This window comes from Daktulosphaira vitifoliae, unplaced genomic scaffold (genome assembly GCF_025091365.1).
Source record: "Daktulosphaira vitifoliae isolate Bord-2020 unplaced genomic scaffold, ASM2509136v1 Scaffold_4, whole genome shotgun sequence".
NCBI lineage: Eukaryota > Metazoa > Arthropoda > Insecta > Hemiptera > Phylloxeridae > Daktulosphaira > Daktulosphaira vitifoliae.
In genome coordinates this window covers 6,541,637-6,567,465 of record NW_026099575.1, presented here as the reverse complement: position 1 = coordinate 6,567,465, position 25,829 = coordinate 6,541,637, and the positions used below count along the sequence as shown (strand labels likewise).

The 25,829-nt window shown below is 24.7% G+C and overlaps 2 protein-coding genes across 3 annotated transcripts; both read left to right on the top strand.

Annotated features, from left to right (window-relative positions):
* Positions 1-1,318: 1,318 nt before the first annotated feature.
* LOC126904008 (uncharacterized) lies at positions 1,319-19,449 on the top strand. Its single transcript, XM_050682632.1, has 9 exons — positions 1,319-1,698; positions 3,196-3,911; positions 4,129-4,348; positions 4,410-4,629; positions 5,085-5,367; positions 8,337-9,200; positions 13,992-14,211; positions 14,286-14,505; positions 19,023-19,449. Exons 1-9 carry the CDS (start codon positions 1,428-1,430, stop codon positions 19,330-19,332), a joined length of 3,324 nt encoding a protein of 1,107 aa, XP_050538589.1. The 5' UTR covers positions 1,319-1,427; the 3' UTR covers positions 19,333-19,449.
* On the top strand, positions 19,027-25,631 carry LOC126904136 (arrestin domain-containing protein 3-like). 2 transcript variants are annotated; one of them, XM_050682890.1, is made up of 7 exons: positions 19,027-19,169; positions 22,459-22,578; positions 22,651-22,782; positions 22,902-23,110; positions 23,167-23,349; positions 23,414-23,605; positions 23,669-25,631. In XM_050682890.1, the coding sequence occupies exons 2-7, from the start codon at positions 22,464-22,466 to the stop codon at positions 23,783-23,785; spliced, it is 948 nt and encodes a 315-aa protein (XP_050538847.1). In that variant the 5' UTR covers positions 19,027-19,169; positions 22,459-22,463; the 3' UTR covers positions 23,786-25,631. The 2 variants fall into 2 exon arrangements, with proteins under 2 accessions (XP_050538847.1, XP_050538846.1); XM_050682889.1 differs by lacking the exon at positions 19,027-19,169 and adding an exon at positions 20,364-20,412.
* Positions 25,632-25,829: the final 198 nt, after the last annotated feature.

The window sequence follows — 25,829 nt, the reverse complement described above, 5'->3', positions numbered from 1 at the left end:
TTATGTTTGTAATTAGATATTTAAGTAACCAAACTTGAATTCGTATTAATTTTAATTTAAAAGTTCTATTTTTTTCAAACTTGCAATCATAAACTAATTTAGTCTTAGAATATTTTCATTAATGGAAATTAATTGTTAGAGCTTTGTACCACTATTTATTTTAAAAAAATCTTGAAAGATGTTTAGTTATTTTACTTTTATTTTTAATTGAAATAATTCTGTAAAAAATTATTATACTCTTTTAAATATTGAATGATGTATTTTTATTTCGATTGTTTGCTTGCTAATTAGTGTAAGCGACATTTTACCTAAAACATTCAGACTCATTTAATTTAAAGGATCCATAAGTTACTTTAATATTTTTAGGAAAAAAATATGAATGTTTTAGTTTTATGTTTTTAATTATTTTAACAATTATTTATAAAAATGTCGCTTATACCAATTAGCCTGCAAATAGTCGATTTGTTGAACATAAATTTTTGATTAATTTTAATATTTTTACTATTAAATTAAATAGATTAATTTATCGACCATATTAAGATAACTTCCCCATCATTTTATAAAAACCATATATCATATATTTTAAAATAACATATTAAATTTATATAGGATAATTCATTACTTACGAACCACTAAATTTATTGAAAAGTAAAATAATATTGCATATTAAAATATGGCAATATTGCCATCATTAAAAAATATTAATAACTTCCGAAAGTTGTCATTGACTAGTGATTTTCTAAATTAGATCATTATATACTAAATAAACTATTTAATTATGTTTGTTGCTATTTAAAAAAATAAAGTAATACCCTTTTAAGGTGTGAGAGATAAACAAAAAAGAAAATACTTTATAATTGATAAATTGAGTGAATCATGTACTTTAAAGGATAAAACAAAAAATTATAAATACTATTTTTATTTTTCGATTAATTAAGTGATTCATGATAAATTAATTACTCTATAGCAATAATTATTATAAATATACACATAAAAATGTATATAAATTAATGATCTATAATTATTAAATTCTCCCATTATCAAAAATATCAGTATAATAACTACTATCTACATTACCGAGGTAAATATACCAATTTTATGTTGAACGTATAGTTAATATACTTTACAGTCTTAATCTTGTTGGCGTATGTTCTTGTTAACATTTATTTAATTACATTTAAGAAAACTACGTATCTATTTAGTATCTATAAATGAAGAAATATTTAGCTATTGAATATAAATTTAGCTGTATTTGCTATTAAGTGCTACGTATTTATTTTATGGTTCTTTTAAAAGTGTTGTATGAACTTGTCATAATATTTTTTTTTTTTATTAAAATTAAATGTAACAAAGATGATAAACAAATAAACCTAATAGTTTTTTCAAATATTAAATTCATCTATATATAGTGAATCGCATTACTAAGCATGTTAATTGATAATAGTTTAAAACTTTCTATATTTATTTGTATATTTTTTGTATTTTCGTGTGATTTGATTCCACGGGTTAAAAGTGTAAGAATACTTGCCATTTTGCCCGTAGCAGGCAAAAGTCATTGGAATGTGTGGAAAATTATACTTCAGTCGCTAGTAGATAATGGCCATAATGTAATTGCATTTACGCCATTTCTAATGGATATTCTATTAAATTATACTGAAATTGATATGACTAATGTACTACCTTCAACAATTGGAAAAGGTAAGATTACAATTTCGTCCAAAAAATACAAATATTTTTGATACCAGATTTATCAACACTACCACATACTTTGCAATACGGAAGAAAACTTTGTACTTGTATTTATGCCGATGAACGAATTAAGCAAATCTTAAGTTTGGGACAAAACGACTTTGATTTAATTATTACCCAGTTGGGAAGTTCAAACTGCGTTTCGTACGCATCTAAAACACTTAGTTTGCCTATTATAAAAATAGTCACTTCACCTATTATAACATATCATGAACTGTCATTATACGGTCATATGTCAAATCTTTCAACAACTTCTCACTTGTTTACTGATTTGAGCTTCCCAAAAATATTCTTAGATAGATTAAAGAAATTTTTTGGCTTACATTTTTTCATACTACTTATTTATTGAAACTGAAAAAGAATTAAGAAATCAAAATTTGGAAGTTTTTGATATGATTGAGCTACCCAAGCCCTCTCTAACATTCTTAAATACTCATTACATAACTGAACCATCCCGACCATGGCTTCCTAATGTTATACAAATTGGCGGTATTTATTTAAGATCACCAAAAGTTATATCAGATGTAAGTAATATATGCGTTTATACAACTAACACACTAATATAAACAGGCATGCAAAAATATAGTCTTATTTAAAAAAAACAGTTTTTATTATTCTAAACTATGATATTTTTGTTTCGAACAATTTTTTTTTACCTAAAAATTTGATGTTTTAAACGCATTACTTATATAAGTAATACTTCTGTGTATTAGTTTTTAATAAATGTCACCATTTTTAGTCTAGTTAAAAAGGCTAATCATAATTTTGAATTTTTTCATTTGAAGTAAATTAATGGAACTCTATATCAAATGTTAAAAGTAAAAATTCTCAAGACCAAATCGATTTTATTCATCAAGTTAAAAAATTCAACGTAATTTTAAAAATAATAAAATTTGATTTTTATTTTAATTTTATTCAAGTTATAGTAACAATTTTATTGTATTTGATCAGATGTGTTTAAAATTGTATTATTCTTAGTTTGATTTAGTTATAATTAATATTTATATGTTAATAATAATTACTTTCTCATTTCCATCATGTATTAATTAACATCTAAATTAACTTAGTAGAAAATATATCAAACCTATTTTTATTATTAAGGCATTATGAAATAAATTAAATTACAGCATTACTATATATTATATAACCTCCCGCTTAAATTATTACACTTTTCACTCATACGTTAACATAATCAGTATTACTTGATCTCATCGTGCGAGTTAATCTCAATCATAACAGACACGTATCAATTATTATTATTCTTTTTTTACAACATTCAAATAAATAAGAAAAAATTTACTTAAATAAAAATAATTTTTTTTATAAATCTAAATTGTGGAATAGTGATAAATATTATGATATTATGCTTGTTTTTTTCAATAGTGCTTCTTATATTTTCTAAGACAATAGATGGAGCACAAGTGCTAGCAGTTCAATCTTTTTCAGGTGTAAGTCACTGGAAATTCACTAGTGCTATACTTCAATCATTGACGGAACGTGGCCATTATGTCACTGTATTTACCCCGTTTTTAAATGGTAACCGAGAAAATTATGTGGAAATAGATTTATCTAAAATTATTGAATCAAAAACAAATATGAGTGCTATGACTATACTTGAACATTTAAGAAATCCATATCATGTTATACCACAAATGCATAAATTAAGTAAAAAAAATTGCGAATTAATCTTTAAGTATGACCAAATGCAACAAATTTTGTTATCGGGTTCAAAATCGATGTATGATGTTGTTATAATCGAATATTTTTATTCGGAATGTATTGGACAGATTGCTTCTGAGTTGGATATCCCATTAATTTATACAAATCCTACTTCAGGTATCAGTTTTATGGAACCAAAAATAATAGGCTATGAATATAGTCCAGCTTACGTTGGACACATACTACTACATCCTTCACCATCAAAATCTTATTCTCAGCGTTTTGCTAACTTTATTTTGCATATTTTTGATATAATTTGGGAACTCTATGAAGATATTACTCGAAAAAATAAAATTATAGGTAAAAGAAAGAACTTTAAATCTGTGAAGCCATCTATAATATTTCAGAATAAGCATTACATCACTGAACCATCACGACCATATCCGCAAAATCTCATACAATTAGGTGGTATTCATTTGAACTCACCTAGTTATATTCCTAGTGTATGTTAATATATTCAATACTTTAATTTTCATAATCTATGTCTTATTTAAATCATTAAATTTATTTTCAAATTTTCCTAATGTCTAAAATCATTAACAATTTATTTTATAACAATAAATAATACTAATGACATATCTAAAAAATTCTCTCAAAAAAGGCAGTTAAATTAATTTTGTAGTACTACAGATTAAATTCAGTATGTATTTCTTTCAACAGGATATTTTAGAGTTCATTGAAAATTCACCACATGGAGTGATCTTATTTACTTTTGGATCTGTAGCCACGATGTCTACTTTACCAGATCACATTCAAAATGCATTTAAAAAAGCTGTTGCCAGATTACCTCAACGTGTTTTATGGAAGTATGAGTGTGAAATGGAAGATAAACCGGACAATGTTATGACAAAAAAGTGGTTTCCACAACGCGATATTCTTTGTATATTAATTTATTACTATTTGTGTTTTTATTTTATTAATTTTATACGTATAATGTGTAGTACATCCGAAAGTCAAATTGTTCATTAGCCATGGTGGCATATCAGGAGTATATGAAACTGTTGATGCTGGTGTTCCAGTACTTGGATTCCCTTTGTTCTATGATCAACCAAGAAATATTGAAAACCTGGTAGAGGCCGGTATGGCAATGTCCATGGATTTAGTTACAGTCACTGAAGAATCATTTTTCAAATCGGTCATGGAGCTTATAAATAACAATAGGTAAATTAAACGTTTATTTAACTAAAGACGAAAGTTGGGCAAATTAGTTATTTTTTTCTAGCTTGTAAAATTAAGTTAGTTACAAAAAACAAGTTAAGTTATAAGTTACTAAGTTTTATTATTTAACTCATAATTATATACATAATTATCTGAAGTCCAATACCTCCACAATATGTAACTCTTTTTTTTTTTTTTTATAAAAATTTTTCAAAAAAAAATTATTTTATTTCAGTACAATACTAATTAATCTATCAACCACAATTACTGTGTACTAAATTAATTTATTTTTAAAAAATTACTTAGTAAGTTAAAATTACTTGACGAACGATAAATTAAGTTAATGTGCAAAAAAAAAAAGAATATAATTAATTAAGTTGAACAGTTACTTAATTTGTAACTTTTTAATGCGTAAATGTCTGATCTTGTTAAAAAAAAATTCAACATTTTTCTGTTAGGTATACTGAAAATGCTAAAATTGCATCTGAAAGATTCAAAGACAGACCAATGTCTCCTGCGGATTTAGTAGTTTATTGGACCGAGTACGTTATACGCCATAAAGGTGCTCCACATCTTAAATCACCTGCTCTCGAATTAACTTGGTATCAATATTACTTGTTGGATGTTATGGGTGCCATAATATTAGGAATTTTAATAGCTTTATTTATTATAAGCAAAACATTAAGGATTATTCGTAGTCTATTATTAAAAAATCTAATTAATAGTAAGAAAAAATCAGAATGAAACGTTTTAAACACCAATTTTATTTAACACATAGGTACTAAACAAATAGATTTAATTACAACAAAATCTTTGAAAATTTAAATTCATCAAACTAATTAAATTACCTTCCTTATAAAAAAAAACACCTCTTTAATATAAGTTTAACAAAAAATCGAAGTGCACCTGGTTGAATACATTTTTTTGTTTAATCAAAACTCTTAAATTGATATATATCATTGGGAATAAGTTTTTGGTAAATTATTTTTTCAACTTATGAATATGGGGTAATTACAATGCATATTTGAAACTTAACTAATTACCTATCTGCAATTCGTATCTTTTGTTTAATTGTGTATTTTTTTTTGACCTTAAAATTTCCATTTGAAATATAATTTAATTGTACATGTTTATTGTCATATAACTATGTTCAATGTGTAATTGATGCAAGGAATAATATAATATTATGAATATTTCTTTGCTTAATAAAAAATATATGAATGAATTTTTCTTTTATTTACCTATTAAAAGGCAACTATTAAATTTGGCGTACAATAGTATTTATAAGAGTTTAAAATTCTTAAATACAATGTATTAAAATTTTAATATTTTTTAAATATTTTCAAAAAAAAATGTCATGTAAAATTATTAGTTTATTATTTTTTTTTTAAACCTTATGACAATGATTACAAGTTACTAAAAATTTACTTGATTTAATTGATAAATAAATTATCTTTTTAATTTTTGTAAATCTGAATATTTTGAAATATTAAAGAATTTGATATTAATAAACAATTGTTATCAGTTAAATTAGGAGACGATGCAATACTCTGATGTAACGTTACCTCAAAGTATTGTATAAGTTCCTAATTTTATAAAATGCACATTTAAAATTTTTTCCGTGAAACAAAAAATATTAATGTCTATTTTTTGTTTATACTATATTCGATGCATAATACCTTGATAACTTTATAGATGATTATTTTTTCATTTGATACTAGATTCTAACTTTTGTTTCAATTGAAATATCTACCAACCTTTATCTTGTAGGAAATTAAATTATCTGATTGACCTTTGTTTGGGCGAGGTGCTAAAACTATATGCCGCTTACCCCGGCACCTGTGACTCTATTTATAAATGGACTGTATAAGAAAGAGGGAAAGGATATTCAGACCAAAACGCAAAAATCCCGAGTAAGGAGGGTTTGATTACGCTAATCTAAAAAAATATATATTTTTTCAATAAATAATCAACTTTACCTGTTTGGCACAAAAATAATAAATAATACACATTATACTAAAATTCACTTAAATTTAATTTCTCAATAAAACAATTTAAAGAATATGAACTTTTGTGAATAGATCTGTTCTTAAATTTAACAAAAATTACACAAAAATAACCGAAATTACTTCAAAACACTAACTTACAATACAATTTTTGCCTTTATCTAATAGTACATAGACAGGGAAGGTAAGGAAGGAAGAGTGCATCCGACAATGGTAGTTGGACAGTGAGTAGATGCTGGAGTTGCGTCTAGAGCGCACCACCTAATTAATTCTAAGCTAACCATCCACCCCCTTGAAAACTCCCGCTATCAACCACTGACTGAATTTTCTTTACTATGAAGTCGGTAGATAGAAACACGTTAACGAGATAACGAAGTCATAAGTAGAGCAGTAATTTTTTAATGAACCAAAAACACGTGACGCGTTGTGAACCACACTATGATAGTGTCGTATTTAAGGTATTACCTATAGTTCATTCACATTTGACCATCTACTTAAATTCATGCATAGCCAGTGCAGCCTAATCCATCACAATGTCTGATAAATCACAGGAAGACACATTTCTAAAAATATAATCAGCAGGATTTTGATCTGTAAGAACTTGTCTCCATTGAAATGAATTTGTAATTTCTAAGATTCTAGTAGCTTTAATGGATAAAAATGATTTCAACGATAACGGTGTTTTGATTCAAAAAATAACAATAGACGACTCTGTCCAAAGCACTATATCATTATCTGCTATTGATGTTATGATTTTGTTCAGTTCGGTTAATACCTCAATTAGTAATTCAGCCAACAGTGTACTGTTCGAGACTTTGACGTGAGAAGTGTGGAGGACCATTTACCTTTTGTTGTGCGGTTGAGTTTAACTGGGAGTAGGTGTCGGAGTTGCGGCTAGAGCGCTACCTAATTGATGCTAAATTAAACAACCTTTATATAAAAATAATTGGAAAATTCTCTGTTAATAAATCAATTGTCTATTGTAATATTAAATATTTGTCATTTGAACCATGTCTGATTTCTAATATTTTGCTATGATGTATCTAAACAGTTTCTGTTATATACCATTTTTACACAACAGTTGATTTTTTATAAAGATGATTAAAATTTATAAAAAGTATAGATTGTGAAAATAAAGATTGTTTTATACAACAATCGTATTTTTGTCAAAATAACTAACAAATCATTTTTCACTTTTAGAGATTTATAATAACTGCAGATGCTTCAAAATTCTATATAATCACAGATTAGTCTTTATAAATTAACATTTTAACTAATCAATTGTTTATTAAAATAATTTTGGTTGTTTAAATTAAGTTTTATCATATGAAGGTTTGAATTTCCCATATTACTACATTTGCACTAACATAATATCATTTTTTTATTCACGACTCTATGAAAAATTTTCTTTTTGAAATTCAAATATCAATAAAAACTAAATAATATGTCTTGATAAAATATTATTGTTTTATTACTGGATAATAATAATACCATTTTAAGTACAGAGGAATACTTAATAACTCTTAATAGTTTCTCATAAAATAATTATTTTTAATTTCCGCACATAATTAATATCAAGTAATTTAATAGATCATTATAATGGTTTTTAAAACCATTAGTAATGTGTTTATATTTTTTTATCAAGGATATACCGTCAGTATTTATCTGACACAAATAACAAAATCGAATTTAATAGATCAGTAGTGTTTAGAATACGATATATGCAGCATGTCAGTTAGTTTAAATTACTTTTTAACGTCACTATATATCATAGTTGTAGTTATTTTAAATTCTGTATCTCAAGGAAAATGCGAACGAATACTTGCTTTAGAACCAGTGGCAGGAAAGAGTCACTGGAACTTTGTTCGATCAGTTTTACGGACATTGACAGACCGAGGACACAATGTTACAGTTTTTACACCATATCCAGAAGGTAATCGGGATTTCTATACTGAAATTGACTTTTCTAATGTGTTACCTGATACTGTCGGGCATAACATAATGCCACTTCTTGAACATCTACAAAATCACAACAAATTGTCAGTTCCAATTCTTCCGTCAGTAATAAATCACTCACGATCTATGTGTAAACAAATTTACAATGATGAACGCATGAAAAATGTTTTGCAGTCGGGTCGACAAAATTTTGACATAGTGTTAATAGAATATTTATGCTCAGAGTGCGTATCATATTTAGCAACTGTACTCAAATTACCTATGATACATGTAGTGACATCTTCTATTGTCCACCCGACAGAATGGTCTCTTTTTAAACACATGTCCAATCCATCAGTAACCACCCACTTGCTAGACGATTCGGGTACTCCTAAAAGTTTCATTGATCGCTTTTGGAGTTTTCTATTTCACGTTTATGCTAAGTACTTATTCAGCAAAACAGAATGGAAACTTAAAAGGGAAAACCTTGAAGTTTTTGATACTGTAGACTTAGTCAAACCTTTACTAACATTTTATAATACACATTATGTAACAGAACCATCTAGAACTTGGCCCACAAATGTCATACAAATTGGTGGCTTGCATTTGAGTTCTCCCAAAACTATACCAGATGTAAGTATATATAATTTTTCATAAATTTACATAAATAATTTCATTATTAGTTTTATCAATAAAAATTTGTTTCATTTATTGTATGTGAGCAAAAAATTTTAAAAGCTGATAATATTTTTGAAGTACTATATTTTGTATATTTTCATCCCTTCAAGATTAAAAACCTTAAAATTAATTTTTTTAAATTAGAAGCCTTTATTAACTTTGATTGCGTGATCGAGAAAAATATTTTTTTGTTATCATTTGTTATCTCTTTTTTATTTTACTTGATAAATCATTCATATGTTAGATCATGTTAAAGTTTAGTAATTTGTTACTTCGGTAGTGATATTACATTGCTAAAAATAATATAAATGTTCATTTTTCCAATTTATCATCACATAAACCAGTTTCCTAATAATTATTTTAATAGTTTTCATTTATTGTGTATTTATGATATGTATATTCATAGCTACAAGCAAAGTTAAATCTATTTTCAATTTTCCGATAACAATAGCAGAGGTTATTAATAAAATACAAACTTATTACTTTCATAGTACCTTACTTATCACTGTCTCTGTAGAGTTTTTTAAACTGGAAAAAGTTGACTAATGTTATATTAAAATCTGGTTTGAAAAATATATCATATCCGAGGATGTTATTGTCATAATTCAACTAGTGTTCGCGTAGCTCAATTAAGATGCGTTATTAATATTGGTTTATTTTTTGTTAAATATTCTTTTATTTTATGAATATGAGTGAAGATAGAATAAATACTTTTTTTTCGCGATTATTTTGCAAAAAAAAAGTATTTATCAAAGTAAAACAAACAGTTTGATTAAATCCTATATATATATATATTTATATATATTTCCAAATATTGATATAGTATTAAGAATTTTCGAATGTGTAAAAGTGTCTAATTGTGCTATAGAGAGATCGTTTTCATGTCTTGGAAAATATTTTGAAATACTTCTTTTCTGAAAGAAATGAACAAAAAAACAATTGAAAAAGAACAAAATTACTAGTATTTTTTTTTTTAGTCCACATTTGGTTCAATTCGTTTTATAAAATTATACAATCAGACTATTTTCAAAATTTTTCTGTAATTTCTGTTCTTTGAATTATTCATACAAAAAAAATTAACTGTTAAAGCTGAACTATTATTCATCAAATTTACAACCTTCTATTTCCCGAACTTATCATGCTATAGAGGATAGTGGCTCTCTCTCAATGATGGATGGAACTGGTATTATAGCTGGCTTGCACCAGAATAAGAAAATCTCGTTGGCACCCTGTCGATCGAACCCAGGACTCCGTGTGCCGAAAAATATATTTCTACATTGAAAAGGCAGGTTCTTAAATTATTAAATGTATTAATTTTTAAATAGGTGTTTTGTCTATAGACAAGAGAAATAATTGAAAAATTATAGTTATAATTAATTATTATTATAACGCAAATTAATATTTGAATTTTAAAAACAAATAAAACTGATGGTATTCTTTGAATTATTTAAAATATAATTAAACATAATTGGAATTTGAAATAATGATAACTACATCAGTATATTATAATATCTCAAATTAACAAACAAATTTGAAATTATTATTTTTGCTGTTAACATATCATTAATTTCATTTTTTTCAATTATACTAAGGATTTTCTGTCACATTTGAAATCGAAACTATGTAAATATATTTTTTCTATCAAAATAAATATTTACGGAATGTTTTAAATGAAATGGAAATAAATTTGATTTCGATTATAAATCCCCTCTCAAATTTGTATAAATAAAATGAAAAAAAACCAACTTACGACCTTTCAACTAATAGATAAACAACTGATAAAGACAAAATTATAGGAAAATTTCGATTAAAACTAGAAATAATACTTTTTGATTATTTGAGTTCCTCAGACAATGTTTAAAAAATAATCAATGATTTAAATTACTTTTTCTGTTAAAAAACGAAAAACTATTAATTTATTGACAAAACTACAATTCTCCATGTAAACACTTAGTTTTTTATAATAATTGAAGTTTAATCTAAAGTTTATTAGCTTCAATGCGAATATGAAGGTATTAATTTTACTATGGTGTGATTTTTTTTGTGTTTGTTACCACTTTTTCTCAGCTGTCGCCGAACCGATTTCTTTTAACGGTACGTCAAATAATCACAAATCATATTTAGTCAAAGACATTATCTTCAAAAATCAAAAAAATGTCCCTATTACAAATTTAAAAATCACAAACTTTCGACATTTTTATAATTTTTTTTACTTAAAACTGCCATACATTTTTGAAAAGTAGATGAAACAAAACAATTTTTATAATAGATACATTAGATATTTACCTATCATTTGGTATATTTTTTTGTAAATTTAACCCTTTATCTGCCCACGGGGGAGGATTCAAAATGACAACTTCTGTACAAAAATTGAACTTTTTCAAATTAACTTTTAAAAGTGTTTCAGAAATACTGATTCTTTTATATATATATATTTAATTAAAGCTACTGTAATATACTTAAAAAATTAAAAATTTTGGACATTATTTTGTTTTCATGGTGAAAACAGACATCAAAGTTCATAAAAAAAATACGATTTTTGTAAAAATATTCTTTTTTATTATATTTTTAACTTTATAATTCCATAAATTTTTTAAAAATGACCAATTAATATAATTTTTTTTAATAGTACATAAGATAATTACCTATAATTTTGTTTTATTTTTTAATTAATCCGACGCTTTACCTACCCACATGAGGGGATCTAAAACCTTTTCACAAAAAGTTAACTTTTTCAACTTAACTTTTGAAAGTGTTCCGAAAATACTGACACTTTTATATACACTTTAAATTAAAGCTAATGTAATATACTTTATTATGAAAAAAAAAAATTTCGAACTTCCTTTTGTCTTCATGGTGAAAATGGTTACCGTATGCTATTTTTGTGTTAAAATTTTCGATTTTGTATTTTATTTTATTTTAAAATATTTTACAAAACTTTTTGAATTGAGAAAAAATGTTTAAGTAATTGGATTTTTATCTCAATAAATTAAAAATCAAACGTTACTTATATAATCTATTACAATAAAAATGGAGAAAATATATTGAGATTTTTTGATAAATTTACAGTAAGTAATAATTATACAATTTTCTGACTGCATATTAATCTTAACAATAATATTTTTTTAATTCTCATAAAATTTTCTATTTAATAATGTGTAAATTTCAACCTTGAAGTTGAGCTAAAAGTTATAGTAACAAATTTAACTTTTTTTTTTTTTATAAACTTTTAAATAATCAACTTTAAATGACCAAAAAAATAGGTTAAAAATTATATTTTGCTTTATTTATTTTTAACACATTAAAAATGAAAGCCTGTAAAACAATTTTGTTGTGTTTTAAATTATTTTTTATAGTAATAAATCATTTTAAAATATATATTAATAATTTCTATTTAACTCTTGGTGTTTAAAGAGATGATAAAATTGAATAATAAAAGTATATTTTGGATTCTGATGAAAATTTTTTGCAGACCATCTGTCATAAACCATTCATAATTAACAACAAATTATTATCTGAAGAGTTTGGTGTCAAGCTCTTCAATTTTTTACATGTTTGCCATAAAAGTAATAACTACTTTATAATTTTTTTATAAATTCTCTGAAAAAATTACAATATTAAATTATTAAATATCAATCTCATACAATATTTAATTGCTTTAATAAATATTTATTTATATATTTTACTTCTAAATCAAAAACCTACTAATCAAGAATAATAAAGGAAAATAATTCATTTTGATTTTGGAATAATTCACCAATTTCTTAAAATTAAACATACAGATTTGTATGGAAGCAGCGTTTCTTATGATAGTGATTAAAATATCACTGTTCGATATCATATATATTGTGCCGTGACCACACTGTGCTACCGATTTTATAATAATCAATATATACTTTTAAATCTACAATGAATGTTTTTTATTTGAGAGTTAGAAAAATTATAGATACAACTTGTGTTTTTCAACCTATAAAATATTAAACAGTTCGATTTCTTTTATAAATATAATAATAATTGATCATGTGGGGCTAATATCAATTAAAATTAAATATATATTTAAAATATAAATTAAAAAATAAAACACAAAAGTACTTTATTTTTTTGTAATTTTAAATAATTCTTTAATAAATATTATTGTTTTTACGATACTTTCGGTAAGATTTTTTGTTAAAGTATGTGATAGTTGTCATAATTGTTGCTTATAGCGTCTACAATTTGTAAGAATGTCTTTGACAGTCAGTGGAGGGGTTACAGGTTGAACATATAGTAGAATCTTCTTTCTTAATCATGGACTAATATTTTATGGTTAATTCTGAGACACTTAATTATAGCTTCTTTTTGTCTAGACATTTTCCTATAAGAACAAAAGTTAACATGATTTTTTAATTTTTATAATTACAATCTATAGATGAAATCTTGTAACTAAAAATTTTTCTCGCCTCAAGGTAACTATAATTATAAGCATAACTAGAAAGAGGATATAGGATTAGACTTCTAAATGTCAATAATAATTCATAATATATTAAGGAGGGAAAATTTTCATCCATTCCTTAGAACGCCCTGAACTACTAAACATTTTAAAGAATTAAAATGAAACATAACTAATAAATAATCTTATGTCTATTATTTATATGATAGAGTATAAAAAAAATCAAATTTCGTAGTAGGCAATTCATCAACACACTTATTTAAGTTAATAAATTATATATTAATAATAGCACTAATTATAAAAATTATTTGTCGTAGGATATTTTGAAATTCATTGAAGAATCGCCTCATGGAGTTATATATTTTACATTTGGTTCAGTGGTTTCTATGTCTACATTACCAGATTATATCCAAAATGCTTTCAAAGAAGCACTGTCTCAAATTCCTCAGAGAGTTTTATGGAAATATGAAAGAGAAATGAAAAACAAACCTGCTAACGTAATGACAAAAAAATGGTTCCCACAACGTGACATTCTCTGTACGCAAATTACTATTTTTAGTACTATTACTATTATGATATCATTATTAAGATATTTAATATTTTTTGTGTAGTACATCCAAATATTAAGCTTTTTATTAGCCATGGAGGAATTTCTGGAGTGTACGAAGCAGTGGATGCTGGTGTACCAGTTTTAGGGTTTCCATTATTTTATGATCAACCAAGAAACATTCAAAATTTGGTAGAACATGGGATGGCATTGTCAATGGATTTGTTTGCTGTATCTACAAAATCATTTTACAATGCCGTTAGTGAGCTTATAAATAACAAAAAGTAAGTTTGAGAATTTTACTTATTCAGTGTAAGTCATAACGGATACTGCTTATAACTTGATTAATTTTTATAAACCATAGTAAATATGTAGCTTATTGTAAAAAAAAATTATTTCTAATAATAGATTTTCGGGGTAACTTTTAAAAGTTAAATGGGAACCTATAATTATTATTTGAGAATTAACCACAGATGTACAATTATTGTAGAATGTTGTATAGAATTTTCAGTAAGTAAGGAAACGGGTTTATATTGGTCTATTTATTTACAACAATTGACATGTTTCCTTACACACTGAACAATCTGTATATGTGGAATTAACAAAATAAAATGTTGATTGATCGATAACGAGTAATTTATTATTACTACTTATGAAAAAATAAGCGAATAAAAGTGGTTATTATGTGGCTATTAAAAGAATCACCATTTATTTCATTACCTCAATTTATCATAAGCCATTGATAGTCAGAATATTGTTTTTGGTAAAGGCTATTCCTTTCCTTTTCATATAAATATTGTATTGAAAATATAAGTTGTAAAAATTCTCTCTGAAAATATTTATGACTAAATTCAAATAATTTTTTAAATCTCTCCCTCCTATAGAACTATATCGTTTGATCTAAATTTTAAATAAATTTTGTTGAATATGAATATGAATTATTCGTAATTTTTATGGGTAATGTCTTCAACTAGATACAATTTTTGATCTTTTGTGGTATTGTTGAAATAAATAGGTCCAGTGAGAGCTAAGAAAAAGTGGTGACAGACATAAAAAAACACATCATGGTAAAACCTTCTCAGCATCGCATCGAAGCTAAAAAAATTTAAATATAAAAGTATAAAACGAAAAAGGTATTTATACAAGTGCAGGTGTAACATAAGCTTTAGTTAAACATAAATTTGAAGCTCATAGTATTTCTTGAACATTATCAAAATTTAAGTTGTAAAGGTTAACTTTCATGCAAAAGTAGCAATTTTGAGATCCCTTTCAGGGGTTTTCACAAACATTTTTCTGTGTTCAGACACCACTTGCAATAAATATTGTTTTTGTTTTTCATTTTTTATTAAAATATTACTGTAATTTTCAATTAAATTTACGCCTCTTTCTGCAGCATCGTTTGTAACTTTTAATTTTTTTACGGTGTTTAATCCTGTTATGTAGTCGTCATTATGTTCCCACAATATAGGATCTATGTTTAGAAAATCCATGCTTATATTAAAACTTTTAAAAAAGTTGTTTGATTCAGTAGTTTTGAAGTCTTCTATATTCATATTGATTATTATTTTATTAATATCTTGAGATTGTAAAAAATGTTTTTTTGTTCCTTCAAATTTATCATTTGTTTTAAATGCTCAAACCATTTTTATTTTATTATTTATAGGAACATTTGTACCAAAAAATGCTAGTGCTGCATTTTCTTGTAATATATACCTTAAATAATTACAAAACTTTGCTACTGTTAACAAACTTATGTTTTCATCGATATCTATATATAAAAAAAGGCTCTTTAAGAAACATAGGTAAAAAAATGGAGCTTTTGTAGCGTTTGTTGCGTTTATCCACGCCATAATATATACCTTCGAAAGAAAAATACATATATCTCGAAAACCGTTTAACTCCTGTTTTGTTATTTTTAATTGGTCTTGAAAAAGAAAATTTTAAAACTATAAATAGCTTTAGCCATCCACCTAGCATGATGAAAAGCTTCAGGGGTTCTAAATGATGTGCCACGAGGAGGAACTCCACCTGAAAATATAATTGTGAGCTCTAAAAGTTCATGATAATCTTCTCTTAATTTTCGCTCGCTTAAATTTTTTTTTGTAAACTCTATTGTACCATCTAGTGGCTCTTTTAATTTATCAATAACAACTTTATCGTATATTCCAACTTTAAATTTATTTTTTGTTAATTTTATTCCAAACTAATTAAAAATTTTTGAAAAGAGCAACATTGGGACCTGATGATTTTTGAATTTGATTTTCAAAAACACATTTTAAAATTAATTCAGAAATATGATATCTTCATGGCATATAAAGAATATTTTTATTTAACTCTTATTCTAAAAGTATACAAGCACCAGTGAGAGGTCCAGTATTTGATGCTGTTGTGTCACAACATAAAGCCTAAAATTTATCTACAAGACACCATTTTTTCTAAGGCATTATAAACCGCTAAAGCCTGGTTTTTTTCATTTCCGGATGGCAACTTAGGCACACTTATTAATTTTTCTTCACCTTTATAAGTTATAAAAGTTATCTGTTGGTAACCTATCAATTAGCTCCTTGTTTGTTAATGACGGGAGCAATTTTCCATCCAATGAACAGTTATAGCATCCATGTTGGTTTTAAAAAAAAGAGTGTTAACTTTAATAGCATAATCTTTTCGAAAATGTTCACGAAAACGATGAATTGAAGAGCGATTAATGATTGAGTCATTTACATTATGACCAAGAGCTTCAGCTGTAACTATTAGTACAATTCCGCATATCTATCAAATAATTTACAACGGTTCAATGTTGCAGCTAGATTTTCTGTTATAATATTTTTCTGCGCCCTTATTCTTTTAGTCATCTTTTTAGAACTATAAAAACCAACTGATTCTAATGACGAGTTATACAACGAAAATCCATCAATACTAATGAAATTCAACAGTCTCAACTAAAATGTTTAATGATTATTGCTTATAATGGTTATAAGCATTCTTTTTTTTTTTTTTGTATCTTGACTTTTATTGAAAAAATCACTTGAAAACCTCTAATATAGGTTTTTTTTTTATCGTTTTATGGAATATTCTTCGAAAATTCGAAGTCAAAAACCTTAAAATGCTGTGTCCCATAATTTAATTCCAAACGATCTTAAATTTAAATTTAATAAATAAGAATATTATTTTTTTATACTAAAGAATAAAATGGAGGGGTGTCCCGAAAGAAGTTTTGAAATTTGAAAAATAAGGACCATTCTAGTGACCCATTCAAAGATCGGACTAAGCTGGTTAACTTCGTACAAACGTTATCGATTTTATTTATTTATACAATATTTTATTCTAGTAATCACTTATTTTTCTGATTCCCTACTTAATTGATGTACTCAGTATACTAAACTTTAAACCTTATAAATCTTCTATAATATGTAAGTTTTTTTGTTATGTTGAAAATAAATATACTTAAACTTTTGTGAATTTATAATGTATGTAAAGCCACTTCTTGCACTTATTGAAAGATTATTAAGTGAAAGAGTAGTGAACCGAAGTAACAGATTTTGAGTCCTTTTATATTAAATTTAAGGCATCTATATATGCAAGAAGTGTCACGGCCTTTTAATATTATCTGTTTATTACTCTATTGTGTTAGTTATTACATGTTATTTTATTTAAAATATATGATTTATCACAACTAAACAATTCCTTATAGTTGTTGCATTATATTTTTATCAATTCCTTTTCTATACATAATTCTCGGAATAGTTTAAAAGAATGACATGAATAATATACAGAGTGGCCCACCACTCGCTGACAATTTAAATAACTTTTGATCCAGTTAATATTTTTAGCTGATTTTTTTTTTAAATAATAGTTATACGTTAGGTCCATAGCTATATCTCAATGATTAATTTTTTTATATTTTATTAAAAATATTATTTATTTTAAATTTTAAATAAAATGTAAAAAAACATCTAAGATAGCTATTTTGGTAGAGTAGAATTTAAGAAAAATTTTAGTAAAAAAATATCTTATTAATATTGAGTAGTAAATATTCTGTAGCGTTTTGAAGTTTGTGAAAATTTGAATTTTCATGTATTATTTTACGGTATTAAACATTGAAATACGTATTGAGAAAAGGACAGAAGAAAACGCTATCTTTTCATGATTACTGTGTATACATATGATGATAATGTGTATACATTACAAACTTGGCATTAATACCATGATAAGAAATTAGATAAGGCAATTATTACTTATCACTCTCANTTAAAAAAAAAATCAACTAAAAATATTAACTGGATCAAAAGTTATTTAAGTTGTCAGTGAGTGGTGGGCCACTCTGTATAATTAATTTGATGACTAATAGACAATGTTTTATAGACTACTGAATAATGAGTGGTGTATGTATTATAACAATTTACTCAAAATATAAAAATAAATAACCTTGTTTTATTTAAACTATTCATTAGCTAATAAAAAAATTGTTATAGGTTCCTATTTAACCTAAATTTATCTCTAAAATCTAACATATGAAATAATTTTTTCTTACAATAAACTTGATATTTACTATGGTTCATAAAAATAAATCAAATTTTAAGCTGTAATTTTTTTACCTTAAAAAGGTATTCTTAATAAATCATATTGTTTAATGTAATAACCGCCGAAAATCATATGATGGCTATGCAAAGAGAGCAAAATATTTAAGATCGATTCACACAATTTCACTGTAAAATTTAATGTTAATTATTTCAGCAATCGAAACCTTTTATAACAGTAAATAATCAAACTATTTAATATAACTAATTCTGTTTCTGTGTAGATACTCTGAGAACGCCAAAATTACAGCTGAAAGATTTAAAGACAGACCAATGTCTCCAGCCGATTCTGTAATATATTGGACTGAATATGTTATTCGGCATAAAGGTGCACCACCTCATTTAAAATCTCCTGCCCTCAACTTAACGTGGTACCAATATTTGTTAATAGATATAATTTCAGTGATTATTTTAGGGTTATCAATTATATTTTATATTTTATACAAAGTATTTACGATTACTAATAGACTAGTATTAAAAAAATCTATGCATATGCTACGATATTTTTTATATAATAAAAATAAATCTGATTGAACTTAAAATTTGTAAATAAAAATTTAGCTCTAAATGAACATATTTCATACTGTTATAATAATATTATTACTATTTACTACGACATAAATGTTAAACAGGATACATTTTTTGTCATTAATACTGCAAATATTTTATTATTGATTTTATTCATTATATATATATAAGTAATTTAAGAAAAGTATCATCATATATCGTTAATCAAATATAAAAATACTAGCATAAATATTTGCAAAAATAATGAGTAATATTTCATTATCTAAAATCATTAATGAGTTATTTTAGTTTAACTCAAAATTATTTTTATAAGAAATTTCATAAATTAAAAAATATTTTTCTCATAATTTGAACAAAATTAATAAACAGAATGTTCAGTATATAAGGAAATAGGTCAGTTGTTACAAACAATGAGAATAATAAAAACCCGTGTTTTTATTAACTTAACATTATATTTATAGAGTGATAAAATTGAGGATAAAGCACTCAAATATTATTATATATTTTCAATTTTTTTAAAGGAAAATGTTGTTTGATTCAAAAAATCATACAATAATTTTTAGTAAAAAAATTTATTACTTTAGGGCTAAAAACCTAAATAATAATTGTCTTAAAAGTTCTCACTTAATTATTATTTAAAGAAACGGTAGCACACTGTGGACGTGGCATAATTGGGTAGTAGTAGATGATATTTGTAAGTGATTAAAATCACTATCATAAGAACGCTTCGATGCAAATCTGTAGATAGTGTTTAATTTTAAGAAATTGGTGAATAATTATAAAAACAATATCAACTCCTATTTCCTTAATTATATCCTGATTAGTAATTATTAGAATCAAAAATATTATAATTTTATAATCAATTATTTTCAAATTATTATTGATTTTGATTTTTAATATGTTAATTGTAATCATTTTTAAACTTTTTTTTTTGTCCTTTAAAATGAAAGTTTATAATAAAAAAAATGAATTTATTACCATAACTTTTAGCTCAACTTGCAAGTTTAAAATTAACATCATTAAATAGAAAAAAAAATGAAAAATAGATTAATATGCAGTCAGGAAATTTTAAAATAACTATTTACGGTAAATTTATCAGAAAAGCTTAATTTTTTTGTATTTTTATCGTAATAGATCACTTAAATAGAAATCATAGTTATCATTTCTTATTAACTTTTGTTATTTATTTTAATTTGTTCATTTTTCAATAAGTTATGCCAGTTTTAAGTATTAAAATATTAACACTTTATACAGTGATCTTTACATAAAAAGTAAACATCAAACTAAAATAAAAAAAGGACAAAAATCTCTAAACTATAACAGTCAAAAATAAAAGATCGGTTAATCAAATAAAATATATTATTAAAACAACGTTTTTTTTTCTAACGTATCATTAAATTTAAAATAAGAGTTCCCATCAAAGAAAATTAAGTTTTAGATTTCTTTTTCTCTAAAGAGATGAAAAAAAAAAATGATTTAAGGACAAATTATTGTAGAATTTTTAGAATTAACAAATTTTTCCATTACAAAAGTTTTAAACTTTTGATAGTTTTCAAAAAAATGAGTGTCTTATCTAATACTGTTTTATAAATACAAAAAACATTATCCTCAATTTTGGGTATTTTTAGAAATGTGTCAAAGTTTACGGATCTTGTCAGTAATTTACACATAATATACAGTGAATATTTTATCATAACCCACTCAATTACTTACAGAATAAATATAATTTAAACATTTTTTTTTTGGTTATCTTTAGTTACAAATTATTTTTGAATTATTTATTATGTAATACTTTTTAAGTTCATCTCTTATACCTTGTAAGGATAACAACTTTATTCTTTTAAATGGGAACACATATTTTGAATTCAATAAAATGTTTGAATTTTTAATATAATTTTATTCTTTTATTAGATATAAACATTTAAAGTTTCAAATTTTTGAGTTAATTTACATGTATAATACACAAGGGATTACAAATACAGGTAGCTAATTATTTTTTTAAGACGACGCTATCACAGTCACGGAGAGTTTATTGTCAATTACGACGACTATCAATAGATATACTTTCTGTATTGCCAGTTAATGTATTTCTAAACTCACAACAATGTGCCTTACTAACATTGGTAATAAATGTTGTGTACCTACAAATATCGATGTCATAAAAAACCAATGTGTAATTAAAGTTAACCAAAAAAAAAAAAATGTTTAAATTATATTTATTCTGTAAGTAATTGAGAGTGTTATGATAAAAATACCACTCTTTATAGTGAGTTTAACGTTGATAATGGTGAAATTGTCCCATAATAGGTATTCGCGATTTTTTTGTAATTATTGTGGCCTTTAAGTTAAATCTTCTTCTTCTTCTTTTCCCTCGCCTTAATTCCAATTACTTCAGGTCGGCCTTCCCTTATACACGAGTCCAGCCTAGAGTTAAGTGGTGATGTTCCTACACCGTTGACACTACAAGCGTTGGGTAGACCTGTACACATGACTGGTGAAACAGATACCCCACAAGTTTAAAGTACACTTTAAATTGATAATTATCGTAATTATTGTCTAAAATCAACTTTATTTCAGTCGATTAAATATAAGCAAATTAAATACGAAAGTTTTCATTAAAAAAACTTAAGTTTATATAAATGTAACAGGTAAAAAGAAAAGAATCACAATTTTATTAATATACAGCTTATGGAGTACCTTAATTTAATAAAAAACATGAAGTATTTCGATGATATTGCTTGACGCATAGTAAATTAAAATAAAAAGCATCCCTGTATAGTTCATATTAATTTCACTAACAGCGCTATTAGTACGGTTCCAAAATATTCATAATCTCGCATTATCAGGGATTTGGAAATTACATAGGGTTAGGTGTGTAATTGATTTTTGTTTGTCTGATTTGTTTCAACTATTAGTTTTTAATTTAGTGTCTTATTCTCTTGTTAAAATCATAAGTTTTTTTGAAAAAATAAAAAAGAGTACTCAAACATATTCAATTAGTGTATACCAGTTTATACCTAACAATTTTTTTATAAAAAAAGAAATATATGTTGAGTGTCATTGTGTACCAGTGACAGGGATATACATGTTTTTTTAATTTTTTTTTTCATCAAAATTTTTCTAACACTTAAGGAAAAATGGGTGTTAAAAGTTTTCAAATTATTTATGATAAATCTACTGCTATATTTATGCCTGGTCAGTCAGTTAGTGGAAAAGTATTACTTGTTACTAATAAAACAATTAAAATAAGAAGTGAGTATCTATATTAAAATGTTATGTGATATTCTATTTGGTAACTAATTTATTGTTTATCATTTTTTAAAGGTATAAAAATGACAATCAAAGGAAGAGCTTCTGTATCATGGCACGAAAAACAAATACTCGCAAAATCAACTAAATATTATACTGCTAAAGAAGAATACTTTAAAAATCAATTTACTTTATTTGGTGATAACGGTACAAAATAACATATAATTTTATATTACCAAACATTTTTTTGATAAAAGTACCCCAATAAATTGATTTTAATTAGCTTGAACACTAATTTAGACTAAAATAGAATTTTTATTATTTAGGAGAAGTAGACTTAGAGGAGAATGAACATGATTTTCCATTTAGCATCTTACTACCTCAAAAGTTACCTTCAACCTATAATGGTAGATATGGTAATATACTGTATAAAGCAAAAGTTACTATTGATATACCTTGGGCGATTGATAAAGTAGCAAGGAGTACATTTCAAGTAATTTCGCCGTTGGATTTAAATGAAGAACAAAATTTAGCTGTAATAAACACAAATTTAAAAGATGTTCAAGGATTAATATTGTATTTAACTTATAGGAGCCAGTTAAAATTGAAAAAGAAAAAAATTATTGCTGTTGTTGTTGTCGATCAGGGCCAATGAATTTAATTGTTTGTTTACCATATTCTGGTTTTGTGCCTGGACAAAATATTCCTTTTGACATTGAGTTGAATAATGACAGTAATGTTGCTATAAAATGTGTTAAAATAAAATTAGAAAAAGTGATAATGCTTGATTTGTAATATACTAAATAAATAATATTAATTTTATTATTTTTTTGTTCAGGATACATATTTTAAAGCAACACGGCCAAGTACAAAAACTAATAAAAAATCTAAAAATTTAGCTAAATTAAGCTTAAATGGTATTAGGGAACATGATACAAAAACATTGTCGGAACAAATATTAATACCTAGCTCTTTAGAATTTTCAAATTTAAAAAATTGTCAGATTATTGAAGAAAAATATGTTTTAAAAGTAATATGAAATTTTATATATTTTTACTATAATTTATTTACAGTAGTTTGTATTAAAATTAAGGTTGAAACTTGTGTTGGTATATTGAACAGAAATACAAATTTACACGCAAATATATCAATAGGAAATATTCCATTAGTTATTGCTCAAGATGCACTCCCAATCAAATGTCAAACTTAACTAGCAAATCTCACTTCAATAGTTGGGTTGTTTTATTCTTAAACCATTCTTGAATATATAAAATCAACTTTTTATGATTAAATATAGCTTCAAACACTTTCAGTTAATCCACATTATCCAATATTCACCAATTAAATATACTTCATAAGTAATCAAATGATTTTCTATCCCTAAATTCATCAATTTTTAAATTTCTACAATCCCAATCGAATATTATCTCTTGAAGTCATATTTAACTGTGTCATAATCATTTGTGTTTCTACTTTTAAAAAACATTAAATAATAAAGACTTCATAAAAAAAATTTGAATATTTAACAAATACTATTTTTTACTATCCTGCACTGCATTTTATAAAATATTATATTGATAACAGAATATTAGGCAAACTATTATAAAACACCTGTATATTTTTAATACATTATTATTATAATTTATTCTTCTTCAGGTTTTTCAGTCTTCCGACTAGTTTTGCCTTCCTACAATTTTCCTCCATTCTTCCCATTATTTATTAGGGATTCAATAATCTTTTTTTAAATTAGTGATGTATGAAATTTAAGAAAAGCATTGTAAGTGGCACTAAAAATATGTAAATTTTACTAGTCAAATTGAATGTCTAATTAGACTAAAAATGGAATGATACTATTTTTACTCCATATCCTAAAGGGAATGACTACTATTTTGAAATTGACTTTTTTTAAAGTTTTTCTTTGCACGAAAGGCATAAATATATCCTTGCTTGATGAATTACCTGCACCAGTTTTTTCTGTAACTATAAATCATTCTCAAACTTTATGTAAAAGAATTTATAATGATGAACATATAAAAAAATTTTTGTTATTAAACCAAAAAAAATTGATGCTGATCTTGTAGAGTTAATGAGCTCAGTATTTGTTTTTTACTTAGGTGCTGTACTTGATATGACAATAACTCATGTAGTTGCATCACCTTTTCTTAGTAATTTCATAGGTTAATTTTTTTGTTACATTCTAATCCATAAGTAATCCCTCATTTGTTAGACGATTTAGGGAAAAATTTAAAGTTATAATCTTGAAGTTGTTGGAATAGAATATTATGAAATATAATTATTATATTTCACATTGTGAAAAACATTTTTTTTTGCTTCATTATATATTAATAATATTAAAATAATTATAACTCTACTATTTAATATTTTATTTCAGATATATATATATATTTTTTAATTATTTTAACATTTATATACAACAATTACGAATTACATAATTAAAAAAATTAAGATTATAATTTCAAAATATCAAAAGAATGTAATATTTATACGTATTCTATAGTATCTCAATTATATTGTTGATAAGCAAATAAAAAAATTGTACACCTTAAATTATATATTGATATTTGTGCATTTACATAACATTTTTTTATATATTAATAAATGTTACAAAAATATTACCACCTTAAAAATTTTTTTAACATATATTCTTAACTATTAATATAAATTTGTAATTTTTTTTTTTATGAAATTGTATTTTAAACTATATGTTGTAAAGACACAACACTATAAAAGTTTTTTACGTTTTACATTAATCCTAATCTTATGTGTAAAAAAACTATGTTAATGTTATATATAAAATGCCAAAATGATTTATATACTCTTTCATCTGTTATAATCTCTGTATTTTATGCTTATTTACCATTAAACAGTTATGCTGTAAGAATTAGACAATGATGATTTTTCAGGGGTAAAAAGTATTATAAAAATGCAGAGCAAACCCTTATTCTCGCCTGTTCTTTTCGTGTTCAACATATTGTTACACGGATATTATGATCATCATTGTCAAAGTTTTTACGTGCTTGATTTGTGAATTAAAACTTGAATTTGTTTTACTTTGTTTCTCATTCTATTAATATTATCACTGAAGTTATTATAACAACTGAGAAAAAATTATCAGGTAAGATTTTTAAATCCATATGAATATTCATATTGTTATTTTATGACCCTCAAACCACACCCCAAATTAAAAGTAACTCTCACTCTTACTTTCAATCAAATAATTCTTTTTCTTTTTA

Bases quoted from the DNA above. Each gene is read 5' to 3' on its own strand.
- LOC126904008 (XM_050682632.1), top strand. From the start codon at position 1,428: ATGTTAATTGATAATAGTTTAAAACTTTCTATATTTATTTGTATATTT. The intron at 1,699-3,195 runs GTAAGATTACAA...AATCTTTTTCAG, and splicing joins ACCTTCAACAATTGGAAAAG to GTGTAAGTCACTGGAAATTC. The intron at 14,506-19,022 runs GTAAGTTTGAGA...GTTTCTGTGTAG, and splicing joins GAGCTTATAAATAACAAAAA to ATACTCTGAGAACGCCAAAA.
- LOC126904136 (XM_050682889.1), top strand. From the start codon at position 20,379: ATGCAGTCAGGAAATTTTAAAATAACTATTTACG. The intron at 20,413-22,458 runs GTAAATTTATCA...CTAACACTTAAG, and splicing joins TTTTAAAATAACTATTTACG to GAAAAATGGGTGTTAAAAGT. The intron at 22,579-22,650 runs GTGAGTATCTAT...CATTTTTTAAAG, and splicing joins TAAAACAATTAAAATAAGAA to GTATAAAAATGACAATCAAA.